Source organism: Cherax quadricarinatus, chromosome 72, assembly GCF_038502225.1.
Source record: "Cherax quadricarinatus isolate ZL_2023a chromosome 72, ASM3850222v1, whole genome shotgun sequence".
Classification (NCBI taxonomy): Eukaryota; Metazoa; Arthropoda; class Malacostraca; order Decapoda; family Parastacidae; genus Cherax; species Cherax quadricarinatus.
The window spans coordinates 23518590-23539176 of NC_091363.1; the positions used below are offsets into that span (position 1 = coordinate 23518590).

General features: G+C 43.7%; 1 protein-coding gene across 1 annotated transcript in view; it reads left to right on the plus strand.

Moving 5' to 3' along the window:
* Positions 1–1019: 1019 nt before the first annotated feature.
* LOC138854887 (protein Star-like) overlaps positions 1020–20587 on the plus strand; it is a 144608-nt gene continuing 125040 nt past the window's right edge. Inside the window, exons 1-2 of the mRNA XM_070100477.1 lie at positions 1020–1075; positions 2898–2949. Coding sequence (XP_069956578.1) covers positions 1020–1075; positions 2898–2949 — 108 coding nt within the window. The remainder of the gene's footprint in view (positions 1076–2897; positions 2950–20587) is intronic.

The window sequence follows — 20587 nt, forward strand, 5'->3', positions numbered from 1 at the left end:
GTGAAGTATTACTTGATCCTCGTTCTCTTGTATTCTCCTCATTAGTGCCTCATCATCTGCGACCAGGGACACCTCTGTCCCTTCTATCATGTCATTCACATATACAAGAAACAGCAACTGGCCTAAGACTGACCCTTGTGGAACCCCACTCGAGACATGCACCCACTCTGACAACTCATCAAGCACTAACACTCGATGCTTCCTTCCTATCATGTATTCTACCCATCTCTCTTTCTCTCCCCTGTCTTCTGTAACTTTTCTGTAAAACTCAGGTATGTTTGTGACTCAGGATTTCCCAGCTCTGAAGCCATGCTGGTTGTCATGTATGAGCCCATTCCTTTCTAGGTGCTCCACCACTCTGCTAATAATTTTCTCTGTGATTTTACATACTAAACGTGTCAGTGACGCTGTGCGTGTGTTTATGTGAGTGTTTGTGTGTGTGAGAGAGTTTGTGAGTAGCCGTCACTCGCTGATACCGATACCGATACTATGGAACATGCCTAAAACCATAAGACAGAAGGAACACTGCAGCAGGCCTACTCTCCAATGCTAGGCAGGTCCAAGTCACACCCACTAAAGAAAGAAGGAAGGAGCACAGCTGCAGTCCTACTGGCTCAAACTAAGCAGATCCATCCCAGGCTCACTCACGTACTATTTTAAAGATACACAAGATAATATCAGCTTCAGTAACGCTACTCGTGAATTTCTTCAACTCATCCACAAATCTATTACCAAAGCAGTGCTTTCCTATACCTTTCTAAATCTAAATTTTTCCAGCTAGAGCCCATTGCTGCGAGTCCTACCCTGGTTACATGTTTTCAGCACTTTATTTATATCTATTTATTCCTGTTTTCCATTTATTCACCTCAGTTATATCCTACCCCTTAATTCTTCGCTATTCTAAAGAGTGCAGATTCAGTATATCCTCGTAGGAAAGATTTCTAATACATGGAATCGACTTTGTCATCCTTCTTTGTACATTTTCGAGGTCATTTATGTCTATTCTGGACATATGAGTGATGCTGGACAAAACTGCTCAGCATAATCTAAATGAGGACTCCTTTCGCATGGGCCAGTAGGCCTTCTGCAGTGTTCCTTCGTTCTTATGTTCTTATGTTCTTATAGGTGTGAGTCGCATCCTGGGACAAATCTGACCAAATTTGCCCGAAATGCTCTGTATAACAAGCGGCTTTCTATATAGTAGTTAATTATATAATAATGGGGGAGCGCTAAACCTTGTGAGGCCTTTACCCACTCTGCCTGAGGTATCCCAGCAAGTGAGCACGTCTCCTGTGTTATCCCAGTGTTTAACAGAATAGGGAATAGCATATGAAGGTACAAATAAAAATGGGAACTATGGCTATAGTTTACTTAATAACATAAAAGGGCTAGAATACAACATATTCTGATGGAAATTGACATATAACAACTGACCTATGAGACTTATTACCAGGGGAAAGGTAGATGTTATCAGTAACACGGACTAGTACTCACTCTTAATTCACCGACTAGCTGACCCGAGATTCCCAATGCGTGGTCCACTACACACACGGCTGTCAAGAGCTCTCGCTCCCCGGACCTGTCTCGAAAACCCCTTGCTCAGCTGTTCCCTGGCTTATATTCCTCTAAGCACTCCCTTCCCCATAAGGCGTAGACTACGTGTTACGACCTGACTTCGAGATCTGACGCCGAGAGGCGTGGCTGACAGACATTTGTCAAGGCCAGGTGTGACCATATAATTAGGTCTCCCTAGAGACCTCACAAGCCCAGAGGAACTACATCTCAACTTGTAGGATTATACAGCGCATGGGGGGGAGGACATGGAAGGTATTCAGGCTCAATTCAGAGAACCGGAGCAAAGATCCAATTCCCTAGATCAAGAGCCCCTCACCAGCGTCAAGGAACCTCCCTTAAGTGGATCTATATAGTATTATGTCACTGATATCAGCTAGGCCTGTATACCTTGTACATGTACTTGTAGAAATAAAGATATTATTATAATTATTAATTTTATTATTATTAATATTTAGATCTATATTATAGTTTATAAGCACAATGACTGTTTTCTGTTCCATTGCCTAGAATTAGTTAAAGATTAGCCGGTATTCTCCCGGCCCGGGCCTTTTCCAAGTGGTGGCCCGGCCTTGGCTCCCTCTTTAGGGAGTGTCTGAGACCTAAGTCTCCCATGGGAGGAGGCACAAGTACCTCCTCATCTTTGGGACCAACTGTCCCCAGGCCTAGCCACAAGCTAGGCCTCTCTGGTCTGCCATCCCCTCCCCAAGGGGGGTAATGGGAATGACAGTCTTATGAGCTAAAGGCTCGGGCTCTGGCACCTACCCTACCCTAGAAGGGTTAGGCATGGTGTCGATCCATTTGCCTAGAAGTTAACATTTGTCTACATTAAACTGCATCTGCCACATCTGCGACCACCGTATCAATCTATACAAATTATTTTGTCGTCAGAATTAATCCGACGACCCACTTAAAACATTTTTAAATATTTTCTACTGCCAGTAGAATGTTATTTAATATCGCTGAAGCAAACTTTAGCAGTTTCTTTAAAACAGGAAAAAAGTTTACAGTGATTTATTATGTAACCTCATTATTATAATCAGGGGGAGCGCTAAACCCAGAGGATTATGCCGCGCCTATGGGGGGGATGTGGAAGGTAGCTGTAATTCTGATATAAAATTAATTCTTGAAATTGTATATTTTCGAATAACTAAAAATCCTCAGGTTCGACATCTAATTTGCATGAAGTGTGTTTGTATTACATAAGAATACTTACAGCACACCGAATATATTTATTGAAGGGGGGATACAGACAGGTGTACGCACACCTGGAGTTAGTTATTGTTACAAATAATAAATGTATTCTCCCCTCACTATATTCATAGCCTCGACACTGGCAAGTACGACATAACACACTTCTCTGCTGCACATATCCGAGTAAGTAAATCTTCTAGTTTTTTCGTTTCAGTGTATTTGTGAAATAACATAGTTACCCCTTAAATATTTAGCAGAAAACAGTACAGATATTCAATTAAATTTTGATGTAAAACGTTTCTGAAGGTAATATTTTGTTTAACGTTTTGTTATATTGGGACTTGAGAGACGGACAAACTACGGGATAAATGTAAAATATTTATTACTAGCAGATTTTATTTTACTATTTTATTAACACATCGGCCGCTTCCCACCAAGGCAGGGGTGACCTGAGAAAGAAAAACTTTCATCATCATTCACCCCAACACTGTTTTGCGAGAAGCGTGTTTACACTACAGTTATAAAATGCAGACATTACTTTAGTACATTAGAACATAAGAATGTAGGAACACTGCAGAAGGCCTACTGGCCCATACGAGGCAGGTCCTTATTTATCTCAGCTATAATTGACTCTAGTAATTTGCCTACAATTGAGGTCAGGCTTATTACTTTCTATCTCCAGGACTCGTCCAGCACAGCACTGAAAGTTAGCTTAGCTGAAGCGACATACTAACATTTGTGTTCACTCGTAATATAAACAGTTGTGAAATATGAGCAATGAACAATACAGACACCTTCCTATGAGCCCTCCTAGGGCAGGGAAGGTGCCAGAGCCAGAGCTTGCTACAACCTGCAGCTCACCAGACTGCCATGAGCCCTCCTAGGGCAGGGAAGGTGCCAGAGCTAGAGCTTGCTACCACCTGCAGCTCACCAGACTGCCATGAGCCCTCCTAGGGCAGGAAAGGTGCCAGAGCTAGAGCTTGCTACCACCTGCAGCTCACCAGACTGCCATGAGCCCTCCTAGGGCAGGGAAGGTGCCAGAGCTAGAGCTTGCTACCACCTGCAGCTCACCAGACTGCCATAAGCCCTCCTAGGGCAGGGAAGGTGCCAGAGCCAGAGCATGCTACCACCTGCAGCTCACCAGACTGCCATGAGCCCTCCTAGGGCAGGGAAGGTGCCAGAGCTAGAGCTTGCTACCACCTGCAGCTCACCAGACTGCCATAAGCCCTCCTAGGGCAGGGAAGGTGCCAGAGCCAGAGCTTGCTACCACCTGCAGCTCACCAGACTGCCATGAGCCCTCCTAGGGCAGGGAAGGTGCCAGAGCTAGAGCTTGCTACCACCTGCAGCTCACCAGACTGCCATAAGCCCTCCTAGGGCAGGGAAGGTGCCAGAGCCAGAGCTTGCTACCACCTGCAGCTCACCAGACTGCCATGAGCCCTCCTAGGGCAGGGAAGGTGCCAGAGCCAGAGCTTGCTACCACCTGCAGCTCACCAGACTGCCATGAGCCCTCCTAGGGCAGGGAAGGTGCCAGAGCTAGAGCTTGCTACCACCTGCAGCTCACCAGACTGCCATGAGCCCTCCTAGGGCAGGGAAGGTGCCAGAGCCAGAGCTTGCTACCACCTGCAGCTCACCAGACTGCCATAAGCCCTCCTAGGGCAGGGAAGGTGCCAGAGCCAGAGCTTGCTACCACCTGCAGCTCACCAGACTGCCATGAGCCCTCTTGGGGCGGGGATGATGGCAGATCAGAGGCCTAACTTCTCCCTACGAGCCACGTGAGGGCGAGGAATAGGGCTAAGCCTGGGAACAGTTGGTCCCGAAGATGAGGAGGTACTTGTACCTCCTCCCATGGGAGACATATGTCTCAGACACTCCTAAGACAGGGACCCAAGGCCGGGTCACCATCTGGAAAAAGCCCGGACCGGGAGAGTCTTGGAGAATCAAGACGAAGAAGAAGAAGCAATGCACAGCTAATTATATAAAACATGGTTATAACTATAGCCATAATTGGCATAGACCGGTAAGCCGGTGGAAGGCCTCGGTCAGATGACCAAAAGCTCCAATGGTGCGTCATTATCTGACCGGCGTCAGGAAACACGTGTCCTGTTTCCTGACGAACCTTACCTAACCTAACCAAGCAATGTGCAGCTGTTTCTCCTCTTTAGTAACACTAAGACTAGTTAGTTGACTATTATAAGTATTAGAGAGCCTTCATCCATGTATAACTAGTTCAGTATTTTTCTTATTAGGTAGAAGGGAGAGACTTAAGTAGTTTTTCTTTTTAGGTAGAAGGGAGAGACTTAAGTAGTTTTTCTTATTAGGTAGAAGGGAGAGACTTAAGTAGTTTTTCTTATTAGGTAGAAGGGAGAGACTTAAGTAGTTTTTCTTATTCTTTATTTCTATATAGTTTTCATTAAAATTTATGTTATTTTTTCTTTAATACAAAAATACCTCATCCGATCGGCTTCAAATTTTCTTCGTTGGTGTATGGTAACTAGGGTAATGTAAATATATGGCATGTTCAGGTGACCTATGACCATAGTAGCAGACCCTTCCAATTCCAAGACCCCTGATTAAATGGGTCTGGCAACTTTCACAAGCCTGGCCTCAGACGCTGAAAATATTCCTCTCATATAGATAACTGCGCAGAAAATGAAGTTAAAAATTAGACACATGCAACAACTGGATATCTTAATGTAGACGTCCCACCATCCAGTGGCTTTATCAATACCCAGATGTTGCAATGTGTCTAATTTTCACCTTGTCTGTATTGTATAACATTCATGATGAAAGTGAAGTTATTTGGTGCAATTTGCTTATTTAATGTATAAAAATGTGAGAAATCTTTATTCCGCGTAAATAGTGTAAAATTTACTTAAGTCTCCCTCTTCTGAAGGACGGGTATAAAATGGCTGATACATCTTGTAGTTAAGATACTAAATTATTTAATAAAATCTTGGAATATTTGAAATCTTTGCATTATCTGGCTGATAATTTCTTATGATTGGCTTCAATTTTTTAACCCTGGAGTGTTTTCCAAAATGCAAGAATTAGTTTATGGGATCCTTAAATCAAAATTTCCCAGTTTTCAAGAATAAATCTTCTGATCTGTTTCGAAATACTAACGTATATGCATTCAATAAGAAGAATGACTCCCAGGAAATTTAGATAATGTGGCTGCAAATCTGAAAATTTTTTGATGTTACTAAGAAACATGGAATCGTTGGATTCAGAGAAATTGCTGGACAATGCCCTTTTTATTATGTTTCGGGGACGTGTAAATTTAAATATGCAAATCTTATTAATTAACTTGATGTCCATGACAACTATGATAATGTTACAGAGATGATAATATTGTTACAATGTTTCTGTCTTTCCAAGACTTTCATTTTTAACTTCAGAATTTCTTATCTGACTGGCCTACAAATTTTAAATCGTGTAGAAGTACAAGAAGGGAAAGTTTTATGGAACAATTGGAAAGTTCGTTTGTCTCTGGCATCTTTGTACACAGGCTATTCTCCATATTGGTATTTATTTTTATTAATTATTAACACACTGGCCAATTCCCACCAAGGCAGGGTGGCCCGAAAAAGAAAAACTTTCACCATCATTCACTCCATCACTGTCTTGCCAGAAGGGTGCTTTACACTACAGTTTTTAAACTGCAACATTAACACCCCTCCTTCAGAGTGCAGGCACTGTACTTACCATCTCCAGGACTCAAGTCCGGCCTGCCGGTTTCCCTGAACCCCTTCATAAATGTTACTTTGCTCACACTCCAACAGCACATCAAGTATTAAAAACCATTTGTCTCCATTCACTCCTATCAAACACGCTCACGCATGTCCGCTGGAAGTCCAAGCCCCTCGCACACAAAACCTCCTTTACCCCCTACCTCCAACCTTTCCTAGGCCGACCCCTACTCCGCCTTCCTTCCACTACAGACTGATACACTCTTGAAGTCATTCTGTTTTGTTCCATTCTCTCTACATGTCCGAACCGCCTCAGCAACCCTTCCTCAGCCCTTTGGACAACAGTTTTGGTAATCCCGCACCTCCTCCTAACTTCCAAACTCCGAATTCTCTGCATTATATTCACACAACACGTTGCCCTCAGACATGACATCTCCACTGTCTACAGCTTTCTCCTCACTGCAACATTCATCACCCATGCTTCACACCCATATAAAAGCGTTGGTAAACCTAACTCTCATACATTCCCCTCTTTGCTTCCAAAGACAAAGTTCTTTGTCTCCACAGACTCCTAAGTGCACCGCTCACCCTTTTCCCCTCATCAATTCTATGATTCACCTCATCTTTCATAGACCCATTCGCTGACACGTCCACTCCCAAATATATGAATAAATTCACCTCCATACTCTCTCCCTCCAATCTGATATCCAATCTTTCATCACTTAATCTTTTTGTTATCCTCATAACCTTACTCTTTCCTGTATTCACTTTTAATTTTCTTCTTTTACATACCCTACCAAATTCATCCACCAACATCTGCAACTTCTCTTCAGAATCTCCCAAGAGCACAGTGTCATCAGCAAAGAGCAACTGTGACAACTCCCACTTTGTGTGTGATTCTTTTAACTCCACGCCTCTTGCCTAGACCCTCGCATTTACTTCTCTTACAACCCCATCTATAAATATATTGAACAACCACGGTGACATCACACATCCTTGTCTAAGGCCTACTTTTATTGGGAAATAATCTCCCTCTTCCCTACATACTCTAACTTGAGCTTCACTATCCTCGTAAAAACTCTTCACTGCTTTCAGTAACCTACCTCCTACACCATACACCTGCAACATCTGCCACATTGCCTCCCCTATCCACCCTGTCATACGCCTTTTCCAAATCCATAAATGCCACAAAGACCTCTTTAGCCTTATCTAAATACTGTTCACTTATATGTTTCACTGTAAACACCTGGTCCACACACCCCCTACCTTTCCTAAAGCCTCCTTGTTCATCCTTAATATCAGAAAGCCTCTTTTGATTGGCATCATAATTTCAATACTACTGTTAGTGAAATGTAGGCATAATTTTGTAATTTTTAATCAAGAAATGCTGCAGAATTATTTTTGTGGGGATTTTTCCGCGAACTGTCTTCTAGGGTGCAGCGATATTAACTCAGGCATACCAGTAGCTCCTGCAAGAAAATTCCACGAGATTGCGTTGTTATGTAATATACTAAACTGTACAAAGCAAGTCAGCTTACTTAAATGAGGGAGAGCTACACCTCCTTACTCTTGGTACCTCAGTAATGACGGGCTTCGGTACTGTACATGTGCCAAAATCTCCGAGCAAACGTCATCAGCCCACGTTCCAGCAGAAAGATTGGCCAATAATGCTGACAGAAACGTAAATCCAAATCGCTGGGGCTTGTCTGGATACTAGTAGGTATCCTCGGTGTTTCAGGAAGCTTCATTGTTCTAGTAGGTATCCTTGGTGTTTGAGGAAGCTTCGTTGTTCTAGTAGTAATAGGTATCCTCGGTGTTTGGAAGCCTCAGTGTTCTTGTAGTTCCTCTATCCAAGTAAGTTATGCCGGTTTCCTGGCCATTCAATTAACACGTCCAGTCTCCTTGACTTGTGATCCGTAACTAAACTAGCCAGCTTCTCTTAACTGATTTAGTTTGTATATGAAACACTAGCTATCTAACTAATACTACTTTATTAGACCTAGTCCCACCTATTTTAGGTCCTAAACTGTATTAATAATTCCTACGGTTATTTTCGACTTTGTGTAACTACGTAAATCTTCCTTGAGGACAATATTACGTACAAATGTTATGTAAGTGGATATATTAAGGGCTCTTAAAACTCAAACTGTAAAACGTTTAATTAACGTGAAATATTTTGGTAGCCCAAAATAATTTTCACAATTTTTATCTTAACTGGAGTATGCTGCTAAGAACTTCCTTGGGTCCATTATCAAGTCTTAATATCCAACTTTTTTTTTTAATTTTGATTATTATTTAAAAACAATAGCTGGAGAGTAGCTCCTCTCATTGACTTTAAACCGTTAACATTGGTGTATTTTACGAAAGTTTTGAGTGATTCTGGGAAGTATAGGAAAAATTTTGCTGTTATGAATATACTTGGAGCAACAACTGTAGACTTAAAATATATATATTTGTCCATAAAGCACTAAAAAATTAAAAAAAAATGTTAAAAGTGTACTGAAAAAGCAGATTTGTTGTGTTTAAGTTTAACGAGGGAGATTCCTATGATTCGGAAAATCACAGAAACATTTTCGTTTAATCTTTCACAAATTTTCGTTTAATACTCCAGAAAGCCTTAATCCATCACCTCAAAAATGTGAACGCTTGTTAATGTGGCCATTTGGACGAATGTAAGTCTAATACATTATGCTACATAGGCCATTTTCAGATTTTTGTTCCCGTGTAACAGGCAGAGACAGGCTTCCCTCACCGTTAATATTTCAGCGCAAGTTTGTCCAGCCTAGAAGACGGTTGGTATATTTAATGTAGTAGTGTACATGCAGTTCTCGATATAATACAGTATTAACAAAAAAAGTCACAATACACAAATAACCCGCACATAGAAGAGAGGAGCATTTACATAGTCACATTTACAGTGTGACTTTGTAAATGCTCCAAGTCGGACCGAAGTGTCGTCGTATGCTTCTCTCTTCTATGTGCGGGTTATCTGTGTATAATACAGTATTATATAACATTATGCAGTATTTTACCCCTTTACACTAGTGAGGGACTATTAATTCCAGTGGACTTATTTTCTATTTCCTGGACTCGAACTTGAATGCCTCCACTTCCACAGGCACAATATGACCCCTACAGGTTTAATACTTCTCTGTTGAGAAAACAACTGTGAACTGCATCCATCATTAATGGCTGATGCAGCGGATGAAATGAATGAACCATTTCGTGAGTTTAGGTTGTGCAGGCACAAATTATGCTGGTGTCCGAACAATAATTGGGAAAATGCATTTTCTGACCAGTTTTAATCTTTTAGTACTAATAAGTTTTCTTCAGTGTTGGACATTGTTGTGTTATCGCAGGTTATATCAACTTAATGTTTTTTATGTGCCTATAGCATTCTTGTGCCATCAAGACCATTCTTAAACATTTGTATGCTATGTACACTAGACATACACGAGAAAGGTTTTGAGTGATTGTAACCTGTGTAGGTCCCAATTCGTTTTTCTGAAAGTTTTTGGAAAATTTAAATGCTGCTTTACATGCAATAATTTCTGAGTGTTGCATATGTTTAGCTTCGAGCCTTCCATGCCCATAACCTGATAATTCAACTTACTTAACTTATTGGGCATCAAGCCCGAAAAGAGAGACTTCGGGTCACTAATGGCCAGAAGTCCAAAAAATGAAATATTAGACTTCATTTGCACTAATGCCACGATTGCACTGGTGGATATATTTCAGACCCACTCTGGTGCAGCACTACTTCTCTCCTCGCAAGAGAAGCTACTCGAATTATTAAAGAAAGATGTTCTTGAGAAACTCCTCAATGAGGGTAACACCCCCGTTCTCCCATACAGCGCTCTGTGTTTGTTGCATCAGCAGCTCCATGCGTAAAAATTCTGCTGAAGAACTCGTGGAGGAGATAAACAGCACAAACTCTTTAAGGTGCATAAGTTTGCAAAGAATTCGAATAACCAGCTGTCTCTGAAATTAATTCTCGAGACTTCAAAAGCCAAACTCATCTGTGCCAACGATTTGAAATCCTATGGTACCAAATGCACACCCGACCAAGTATCAATGGAAAGGTTTGTGAACACCATTCATTGCTTCAAGTGTTTTGGTTTCGGTCATAATATAAACAAATGCATCAGTGGAAAAACAGTCTGCAGTATCTGCTCAGGAGAATATGTTTACAGAGAATGCACCAACAGGAGCAAACCCAAGTGTGACATTTGAGGTAGGAACCATCATGCTGTCTCCCACTGACCCTCTTAGGAAATCCAGTCCAGAAAATTCTGGAAAATAAGAAACTGGTGAATGCCAAGAAAACTACTCCACCAGCACCACCCATCCAGTCCCGAGTATCCTTCCCCAATCGCCTGAGCTCTGGCAGGGCACCTACTGCCACCTACACCAACAATATCTAAACCTCCTCCACTTCCCAAGTCCCCCAACCTAACCCTGGTATGCAGCAAGCCCAAAGTCCACTCTCCTACCCTATCTCCCCAGTGTCTACACAAGGAGTAATGAAAGGGGCTGTGATACACATGATGGCCAGTGACATGGCACGTTGATGATACTCTACCATCATCAACGTGCTGTTATTAATAAATGGAGCCTCAGCTATAAGCGTCCCAGATAAAGTGCGCTCATTAATGAGTCCCTCCCTCAACCCGGGGTGAAGGTACCCCCAATACCCCCATCTATTCAACCCTCTCCCCAACAGGGGAGAAACGAACCCTGCACTTGCACCAGTCATTGCACAGTCTGCCGCCTTAGAGGCTGAGCCTATCGACCAGTCAGGTTCCATTGCTGTTCTGAGTGATGCAGTCACTGGGCATCCAGCTCATCTCACCTTTGCACCCTTCCACGAAGAGAACCCATTGTCTCCCATCACCGAGGTGGATGGAAATGATGACCCATTGCACTTTGGGAACGGGGAAACTGAAGTGTCAACAGATTTAGAAAATAAGTCTGTTTGGTCAGCAAGTGCATCGAATAACAGCAGTATTGATGATGACCAACATTTCTGTTATCAGAGAACCACTCAGAACTACAGCTTCCCCTTCTCTAATGAACTGAGCAGAGAAAGCACGCACACACCAGGTGGCTATAACCTTAAACCACAATACTCTACACGCAGCATTAACGCAAAGCTCTCTAAATAATGAGGAGTGATCTCGCCAAAGAGATAGAAGACTGGGTAACACCTGAACTATTCTATGTCCTCCACGGAGAATAATATCCCCGGTTTATGGAGACTTTACTTGAAACAATCTACGGCTTACAACTAACCTTGTATCATTTTCTAACATCCTAGGACACCACCTCAGAAACAGCTAAGCCAACCAACAACTCCAGGAAAGCAGCGAACATACCTCTTGCGCGAAAAAAAAGAAATTTCTAGTAGTATACCTACTTCCAACTCAGCAACATGCAAGTATTCAGTTGGTATAACAGTGTGCAGTTGCTGGGGAGTGAGGTATAAAGAACGCTACACACGCACACATCTGTATTGAAGATTGAGACACTTATGCAGCATATGGGAATCTTTATTCAGGAAACGTTTCGCCACACAGTGGCTTCATCAGTCCAATACAAAGAGGAAGGCGTAAGGAGAGCAGGAGTATGAGGTAACCAGTCCCTCAGCCTGGAGTCGATGTGTTCAGTCTGTGTGTGGACTGAACACATCGACTCCAGGCTGAGGGACTGATTACCTCATACTCCTGCTCTCCTTACGCCTTCCTCTTTGTATTGGACTGATGAAGCCACTGTGTGGCGAAACGTTTCCTGAATAAAGATTCCCATATGCTGCATAAGTGTCTCAATCTTCAACTTGTCGGTTTTTCAAACCATTCATCACATCTGTATTATAATGCACCAAAGGTGTTAGGTGACTTACATATATTATTCCACCTCCCCTACCTCCACCCATCCTCTTCCTATATTTCCATCCTTACTCATTCTTCTTACATCCAGTCTCAACAACGCTCTGGAAATTCAAGCTCAAGCTCAAGTATCTTTCCAATCGCGTACGTTGAGGCACAAGCGACTAGGGTTACTTTCCTTGGATCTCGCGATCTCGCAGCGAAAGAAATATGTCCAGTTTTAGAGGTTGAGCTCTGAGGTTAGTCCTCGGGTAGGGCGTGAAGCATCCAACTCGTGAATACACAAATATGTAAAGTAAAAGGACACAAGTGCAACTAATGTGACATTTATTGTGGCAACGTTTCGCTCTCCAGGAGCTTTATCAATGGCTTGATAAAGCTCCTGGAGAGCGAAACGTTGCCACAATAAATGTCACATTAGTTGCACTTGTGTCCTTTTACTTTACATATTGTCGGTAATTCTACCAACTTTATTACAGTACACAAATACTTTACTCACGCTTTCTTTGCCATCATTCCTTATGTATTCCCACAACTTTTAACTCCTGTAACCAGCATCCCTCCCCACCCTGATCTGTAATCATCCTCCACAGTCCACTCCTTACCATCCTTCACCTTCCACACCTCTCACTCCTTTCCACCACCCCTTACCAACCTATCAAACAATACACAAATAACCCGCACATAAAAGAGAGAAGCTTACGACGACGTTTCGGTCCGACTTGGACCATTTACAAAGGCACACTTTCGGTCCAAGTCGGACCGAAACGTCGTCGTAAGCTTCTCTCTTTTATGTGCGGGTTATTTGTGTATCGTTCCAGTCACGGTATTGTGCCTTTTTGTTATCTATCAAACAATACTATGTGGTAATCAGCAGACGAGTTATTACCACACCTGTACCAACTTGATGCAGGTGTGAGTTAAGAATAGGGATCAAAAGACACACACACACACACATATACACAAAAAAGAAAACCATACCACGGGGGGGATAGAATCCGCATTCAGAGTCATAAAACTCCAGACCGACGCGTTACCCATCATGTCATTACGATTTCGTCATACATACACATACACAGCCACAGCCCCACACACACACACACACACACACACACACACACACACACACAGTAGAAACAGGAAGGCCTCTGGGGGGACAGAACAGAGGGGGACACCAGCAAGGAATATACCAACAAGTGTTGGATGACATTCATACAAATGAGGAGGTGAAGAAGCTACTAAGGGACATCGATACCTCAAAGGCAATGGGACTGGACATCTCACTGTGGATCCTTAGAGAGGGAGCGGATATGCTGTGTGTGCCACTTATCACAATCTTCAACACATCCCTGGAAACTGGGCAACTACCTGAGGTATGGAATCGGCAAATGTAGTTACCATTTAAAAAAAAAAGACAGAAAAGAGGCACTAAACTATAGACCTGTGTCACTAACGTGTATATTATGCAAAGTCATGGAGAAGATTATCAGGAGAGTAGTGGAGCACCTGGAACGGAACAAGAGTATAAACGCCAACCAGCACGGATTACCTGGAGTTTACATGGAGAGAGTTCCGGGGGTCAACGCCCCCGCGGCCCGGTCTGTGACCAGGCCTCCTGGTGGATCAGAGCCTGATCAACCAGGCTGTTGCTGCTGGCTGCACGCAAACCAACGTACGAGCCACAGCCCGGCTGATCAGGAACTGACTTTAGGTGCTTGTCCAGTGCCAGCTTGAAGACTGCCAGGGGTCTGTTGGTAATCCCCCTTATGTGTGCTGGGAGGCAGTTGAACAGTCTCGGGCCCCTGACACTTATTGTATGGTCTCTTAACGTGCTAGTGACACCCCTGCTTTTCATTGGGGGGATGGTGCATCGTCTGCCAAGTCTTTTGCTTTCGTAGTGAGTGATTTTCGTGTGCAAGTTCGGTACTAGTCCCTCTAGGATTTTCCAGGTGTATATAATCATGTATCTCTCCCTCCTGCGTTCCAGGGAATACAGGTTTAGGAACCTCAAGCGCTCCCAGTAATTGAGGTGTTTTATCTCCGTTATGCGCGCCGTGAAAGTTCTCTGTACATTTTCTAGGTCGGCAATTTCACCTGCCTTGAAAGGTGTTGTTAGTGTGCAGCAATATTCCAGCCTAGATAGAACAAGTGACCTGAAGAGTGTCATCATGGGCTTGGCCTCCCTAGTTTTGAAGGTTCTCATTATCCATCCTGTCATTTTTCTAGCAGATGCAATTGTTACAATGTTATGGTCCTTGAAGGTGAGATCCTCCGACATAATCACTCCCAGGTCTTTGACGTTGGTGTTTCGCTCTATTTTGTGGCCAGAATTTGTTTTGTACTCTGATGAAGATTTAATTTCCTCATGTTTACCATATCTGAGTAATTGAAATTTCTCATCGTTGAACTTCATATTGTTTTCTGCAGCCCACTGAAAGATTTGGTTGATGTCCGCCTGGAGCCTTGCAGTGTCTGCAATGGAAGACACTGTCATGCAGATTCGGGTGTCATCTGCAAAGGAAGACACGGTGCTGTGGCTGACATCCTTGTCTATGTCGGATATGAGGATGAGGAACAAGATGGGAGCGAGAACTGTGCCTTGTGGAACAGAGCTTTTCACCGTAGCTGCCTCGGACTTTACTCTGTTGACGACTACTCTCTGTGTTCTGTTAGTGAGGAAATTATAGATCCATCGACCGACTTTTCCTGTTAGTCCTTTAGCACGCATTTTGTGCGCTATTACGCCATGGTCACACTTGTCGAAGGCTTTTGCAAAGTCTGTATATATTACATCTGCATTCTTTTTGTTTTCTAGTGCATTTAGGACCTTGCCGTAGTGATCCAATAGTTGAGACAGACAGGAGCGACCTGTTCTAAACCCATGTTGCCCTGGGTTGTGTAACTGATGGGTTTCTAGATGGGTGGTGATCTTGCTTCTTAGGACCCTTTCAAAGATTTTTATGATATGGGATGTTAGTGCTATTGGTCTGTAGTTCTTTGCTGTTGCTTTACTGCCCACTTTGTGGAGTGGGGCTATGTCTGTTGTTTTTAGTAACTGTGGGACGACCCCCGTGTCCATGCTCCCTCTCCATAGGATGGAAAAGGCTCGTGATAGGGGCTTCTTGCAGTTCTTGATGAACACAGAGTTCCATGAATCTGGCCCTGGGGCAGAGTGCATGGGCATGTCATTTATCGCCTGTTCGAAGTCATTTGGCGTCAGGATAACATCGGATAGGCTTGTGTTAATCAAATTTTGTGGCTCTCTCATAAAAAATTCATTTTGATCTTCGACTCTCAGTCTGGTTAGCGGCTTGCTAAAAACTGAGTCATATTGGGACTTGAGTAGCTCACTCATTTTCTTGCTGTCATCTGTGTAGGACCCATCTTGTTTAAGTAGGGGCCCAATACTGGACGTTGTTCTCGATTTTGATTTGGCATAGGAGAAGAAATACTTTGGGTTTCTTTCGATTTCATTTATGGCTTTTAGTTCTTCCCGCGATTCCTAACTCCTAAAGGATTCTTTTAGCTTAAGTTCGATGCTTGCTATTTATCTGACCAGTGTCTCCCTACGCATTTCAGATATATTGACCTCTTTTAGCCTCTCTGTTATTCTTTTCCGTCGCCTGTAAAGGGAGCGCCTGACTCTTTCTAAATTGTCTGAACCTCAATTATGTTGTGATCTGAGTATATTGTTTTTGATATGGTGACATTTCTTATCAGATCATCATTGTTAGTGAAGATGAGGTCTAGTGTATTCTCCAGTCTAGTAGGCTCTATTATTTGCTGGTTTAAATTGAATTTTGTGCAGAGATTTAAAAGCTCGTGTGAGTGTGAGTTTTCATCTGAGCTGCCTCCCTGGTGTTATTACTGCAACAAAATTATTTGCTATATTCCTCCATTTTAGGTGCCTAAAGTTGAAATCCCCCAGAAGCAAGATGTTGGGTGCAGGAGCTGGAAGATTTTCCAGACAGTGGTCAATTTTTAACAGCTGTTCCTGGAATTGCTGGGATGTTGCATCCGGAGGCTTGTAGACTACCACAATGACTAGGTTTTGGTTCTCGACCTTTACTGCTAAAACTTCCACTACATCATTTGAGGCATTAAGCAGTTCTGTGCAAACAAGTGACTCTGCAATGTATAGGCCAACCCCCCCCCCTTTTGCCTGTTCACTCTGTCACATCTGTATAGGTTGTAACCTAGGATCCATATTTCGTTGTCCAAGTGATCCTTTATGTGGGTCTCAGTGAAAGCCGCGAACATTGCCTTTGCCTCTGCAAGCAGTCCACGGATGAAAGGTATTTTGTTTGTTGCTGGCTTTAGACCCTGCATATTTGCAAAGAAGAATGTTATCGGACTGGTGGTATTGTTGGTACTGGGGGGGGATTTTTTTTCGAGCATTAGTATCTGTATCTGTTGGTTTGGAGTGGAGGCCATCGACTGTGGTTCCACTCCAGGAATGACTGGATTTGGTGTACGATTTCTGCCATTTCCTGCCAGTTTTTTTTCCTTCCTGGCACTAAAAAACCTCTCCCTCTTGAGTGGCTGTGGCTACCCAGGTTTTCCCATGGCCTGGATGTTTTGTATCTTTTTGTCCCCTTTAGATGGTATGCCTGGCAATTTAAATTATAGCACAGTCTTTCGTGTACTGAAGAGGTACACAGTTCAGGGTGAAAAAGCTTACAGGAAGGGAGTTTGCATTTTCCTGTTGTCATATGGGCATGGCATTTTCTAGGGTGGTCATAGTTGCACGTCCCATCTGTTTTTCCAGATTTCCCATGCCAGCAGATACCAAGTGCATAGTATGTGCACAGGCTTGGTTTCCGTTTGCCTTGGGTTTCTGTAACTGTATTCCCTGTTGGTGCATGTTTCCCTGTCTTACTTCTATCCTCCCTAGCACCAACAATGGAGCTCCCACCAGTTGTTTTTGGTAATATATCCTCACTATTGCTAGTGGAGTCCTCTTGTTTGCTATTTCCTGCGGTATTTCTAGTTTGCAATATTGGTTTTATCTTATCTTTGACTACACTTGTTTCCCTACTATGGCTCCTGTCCCCTATGAGGTCATTTATATGTATTCCTTCCTGCGTATAATTTCCGACTACCTGGACAAAATCTCCAGCTTCACCATTACTGTCTCCCAGGACAGCATCTCCAGCTTCACCATTACTGTCTCCCAGGACAGCACCTCCAGCTTCACCATTACTGTCTCCCAGGACAGCACCTCCAGCTTCACCATTACTGTCTCCCAGGACAGCACTATCAGCCCCACATTTACTGACTACCAGGACATCACCTCCAGCCTTACAGTTTGTGACTACATGACCAGTATCAAGGGCAGTACCATTCATGGAAGGCAAATCCTGTGTCACAAACCATCTGGAGTTTTATGATAAAGTAACAGAAGTAAGACACGAGAGAGAGGGGTGGGTTGACTGCATCTTCTTGGACTGCAAGAAGGCCTTAGACACAGTTCCTCACAAGAGATTAGTGCAGAAACTAGAGAATCAGGTATGTATATGGGAAGGGCACTGCAATGGATCAGAGAAAACCTGAGAGGGACGTAACAACGAGTCATGGTACGTAATGAGGTATCACAGTGGGCACCTGTGACGAGTGGGGTCGCACAGGGGTCGGTCCTAGGACCAGTGCTATTTTTGGTATATGTGAACGACATGATGGAAGGGTTAGACTCAGAAGTGTCCCTGTTAGCAGATGATGTGAAGTTAATTAGGAGAATTAAATCAGATGAGGATCAGGCAAGACTTCAAAGAGAGCTGGACAGACTGGACATCTGGTCCAGCAACTGACTTCTCGAATTCAACCCTGCCAAATGTAAAGTCATGAAGATAGGGGAAGGGCACAGAAGACCGCAGACGGAGTATAGGCTAGGTGGCTAAAGACTGCAAACCTCGCTCAAGGAGAAAGATTTTGGGGTGAGTATAACACCGAGCATGCCTCTGGAAGCACACATCAACCAGATAACTGCTGCAGCATATGGGCGCCTGGCAAACCTGAGAACAGCGTTCCGATACCTTAATAAGGAATCGTTCAAGACACTGTACACTGTGTACGTATGGCCCATACTGGAGTATGCAGGACCAGTTTGGAACCCGCACTTGATCTAGCACGTCAAGAAATTAGAGAAAGTGCAAAGGTTTGCGACAAGGTTAGCTCCAGAGCTAAGGGAAATCGGCCTGACGACACTGGAGGACAGGAGGGTCAGGGGAGACATGATAACGACATATAAAATACTCTGCAGAATACATAAGGTGGACAAAGGCTAGATGTTCCAGGGAGGGGACACAGAAACAAGAGGTCACAGTTGGAAGTTGAAGACTCAGATGAGTCAAAGGGATGTTAGGAAGTATTTCTTCAGTCATAGAGTTGACGTAGTGGAGGCGGGAACCATATATCGTTTTAAGACGAGGTTTGATAAAGCTCATGGTGCAGGGAGAGAGAGGACCCAGTAGTAACCAGTGAAGAGGCGGGGCCAGGAGCTAAGACTCGACACCTGCAACCACAAATAGGTGAGTACAAATAGGTGAGTACACACACACACACACACACACACACACACACACACACACACACACACACACACACACACACACACACACACACACACACACACACACATACACACAGGTAGAAGGGCAAGCACACCCCCAGAAGCACCCGCAGAAAGACTCCAGCCACGAAATCCCCGTGGCAACTGAACAATCTAAACCAACAATCTCACACCGATCCCTGTGTTCCGACCCCCACACCACGAACCCTACCCCTACAGCAACACCCTATGGGAACTCTTCCTCCACCCCCACTGAAACCCCCCACAGGCCCCACCAGGGCTCCTGCTATCCCAACCCCAATATTCCCCCAAGACCACAGTTTCACTTGTAGAACAGAAGTTGAATGTTTAGTACACAAATGCGGATGGATTAATGAATAAATATGAGGAGTTGCAAGAAATAACCAATAAGAAGTCCCCAGACATCATAGCAGTTACAGAAACGAAACTCACTGAGACAATAACAGATGCAATCTTCCCACCAAGATATCAGGTCATGAGAAAAGATAGAAGTGGCAGAGTGGGAGGACAGGTTGCACTGCTCATAAAAAACCGATGGAAATTCGAGAAAATGAGAGGCATAGACGAGATTGGAGAAAGGGACTACATAGTAGGTACACTTCAGTCTGGGGAGCACAAGGTAGTCATTGTAGTGATATATAATCCACCACAGAACTGCAGGAGGCCAAGAGAGGAATATGAATATAGCAACAGAGCAATGGTGGACACAGTAGCTGAGGTGGCAAGAAGAGCTCACTCCAGCAGAGCAAAGTTGCTAGTTATGGGTGATTTCAACCACAGGGAGATTGATTGGGAAAACCTGGAGCCACATGGGGGTCCCAAAATATGGAGAGCCAAGATGTAGGATATGGTGCTGGAAAACCTCATGCACCAACATGTCAGGGACACTACCAAAGTGAGAGGGTAGGAAGAACCAGCAAGACTGGACCTTGTGTTCACCCTGGGCAGTTCAGACATTGAGGACATCATATATGAGAGTCCCCTTGGAGCTAGTGACCACGTGGTTCTCTGCTTTGAATACATAGTAGAGTTACAAGTGGAGAGAATAAAAGGAGTTGTATGGGAAAAGCCAGACTATGAAAGAGGGGACTATATAGGTTTGGGGAACTTCCTGCATGAGGTTCCGTGGACAGAGAACTGGTAGGAAAGCTTGTAAACGAAATGATGGAATACATAACAAAATGCAAGGAGGCAGAGGAACGGTTTATTCCTAAGGGCAATAGAAACAATGGGAAGACCAGAACGAGCCACTGGTTTGCCCGACGGTGTAAGGAGGGACAAACTAAGTGCAACAGAGAATGGAAAAAGTACAGAAGGCATAGAACACATGAAAATAAGGAGATTAGTTGCAGAGCCAGGAACGAGTATGCACAGGTAAGGAGGGAGGCCCAGCGACAGTATGAAAATAACATAGCATCGAAAGTCAAGACTGACCCAAAACTGTTGTATAGCCACATCAGGAGGAAGACAACAGTCAAAGACCAGGTTGTCAGACTGAGGATAGAAGGTGGAGAACTCACAAAAAACGATCAGGAGGTATGTGAGGAGCTCAACACGAGATTTAAGGAAGTTTTTACAGTAGAGACGGGAAGGGCACTGGGAAGACAGCACAGAGGGGAACATCAACAGGAAATATACCAACAAGTGTTGGATGACAT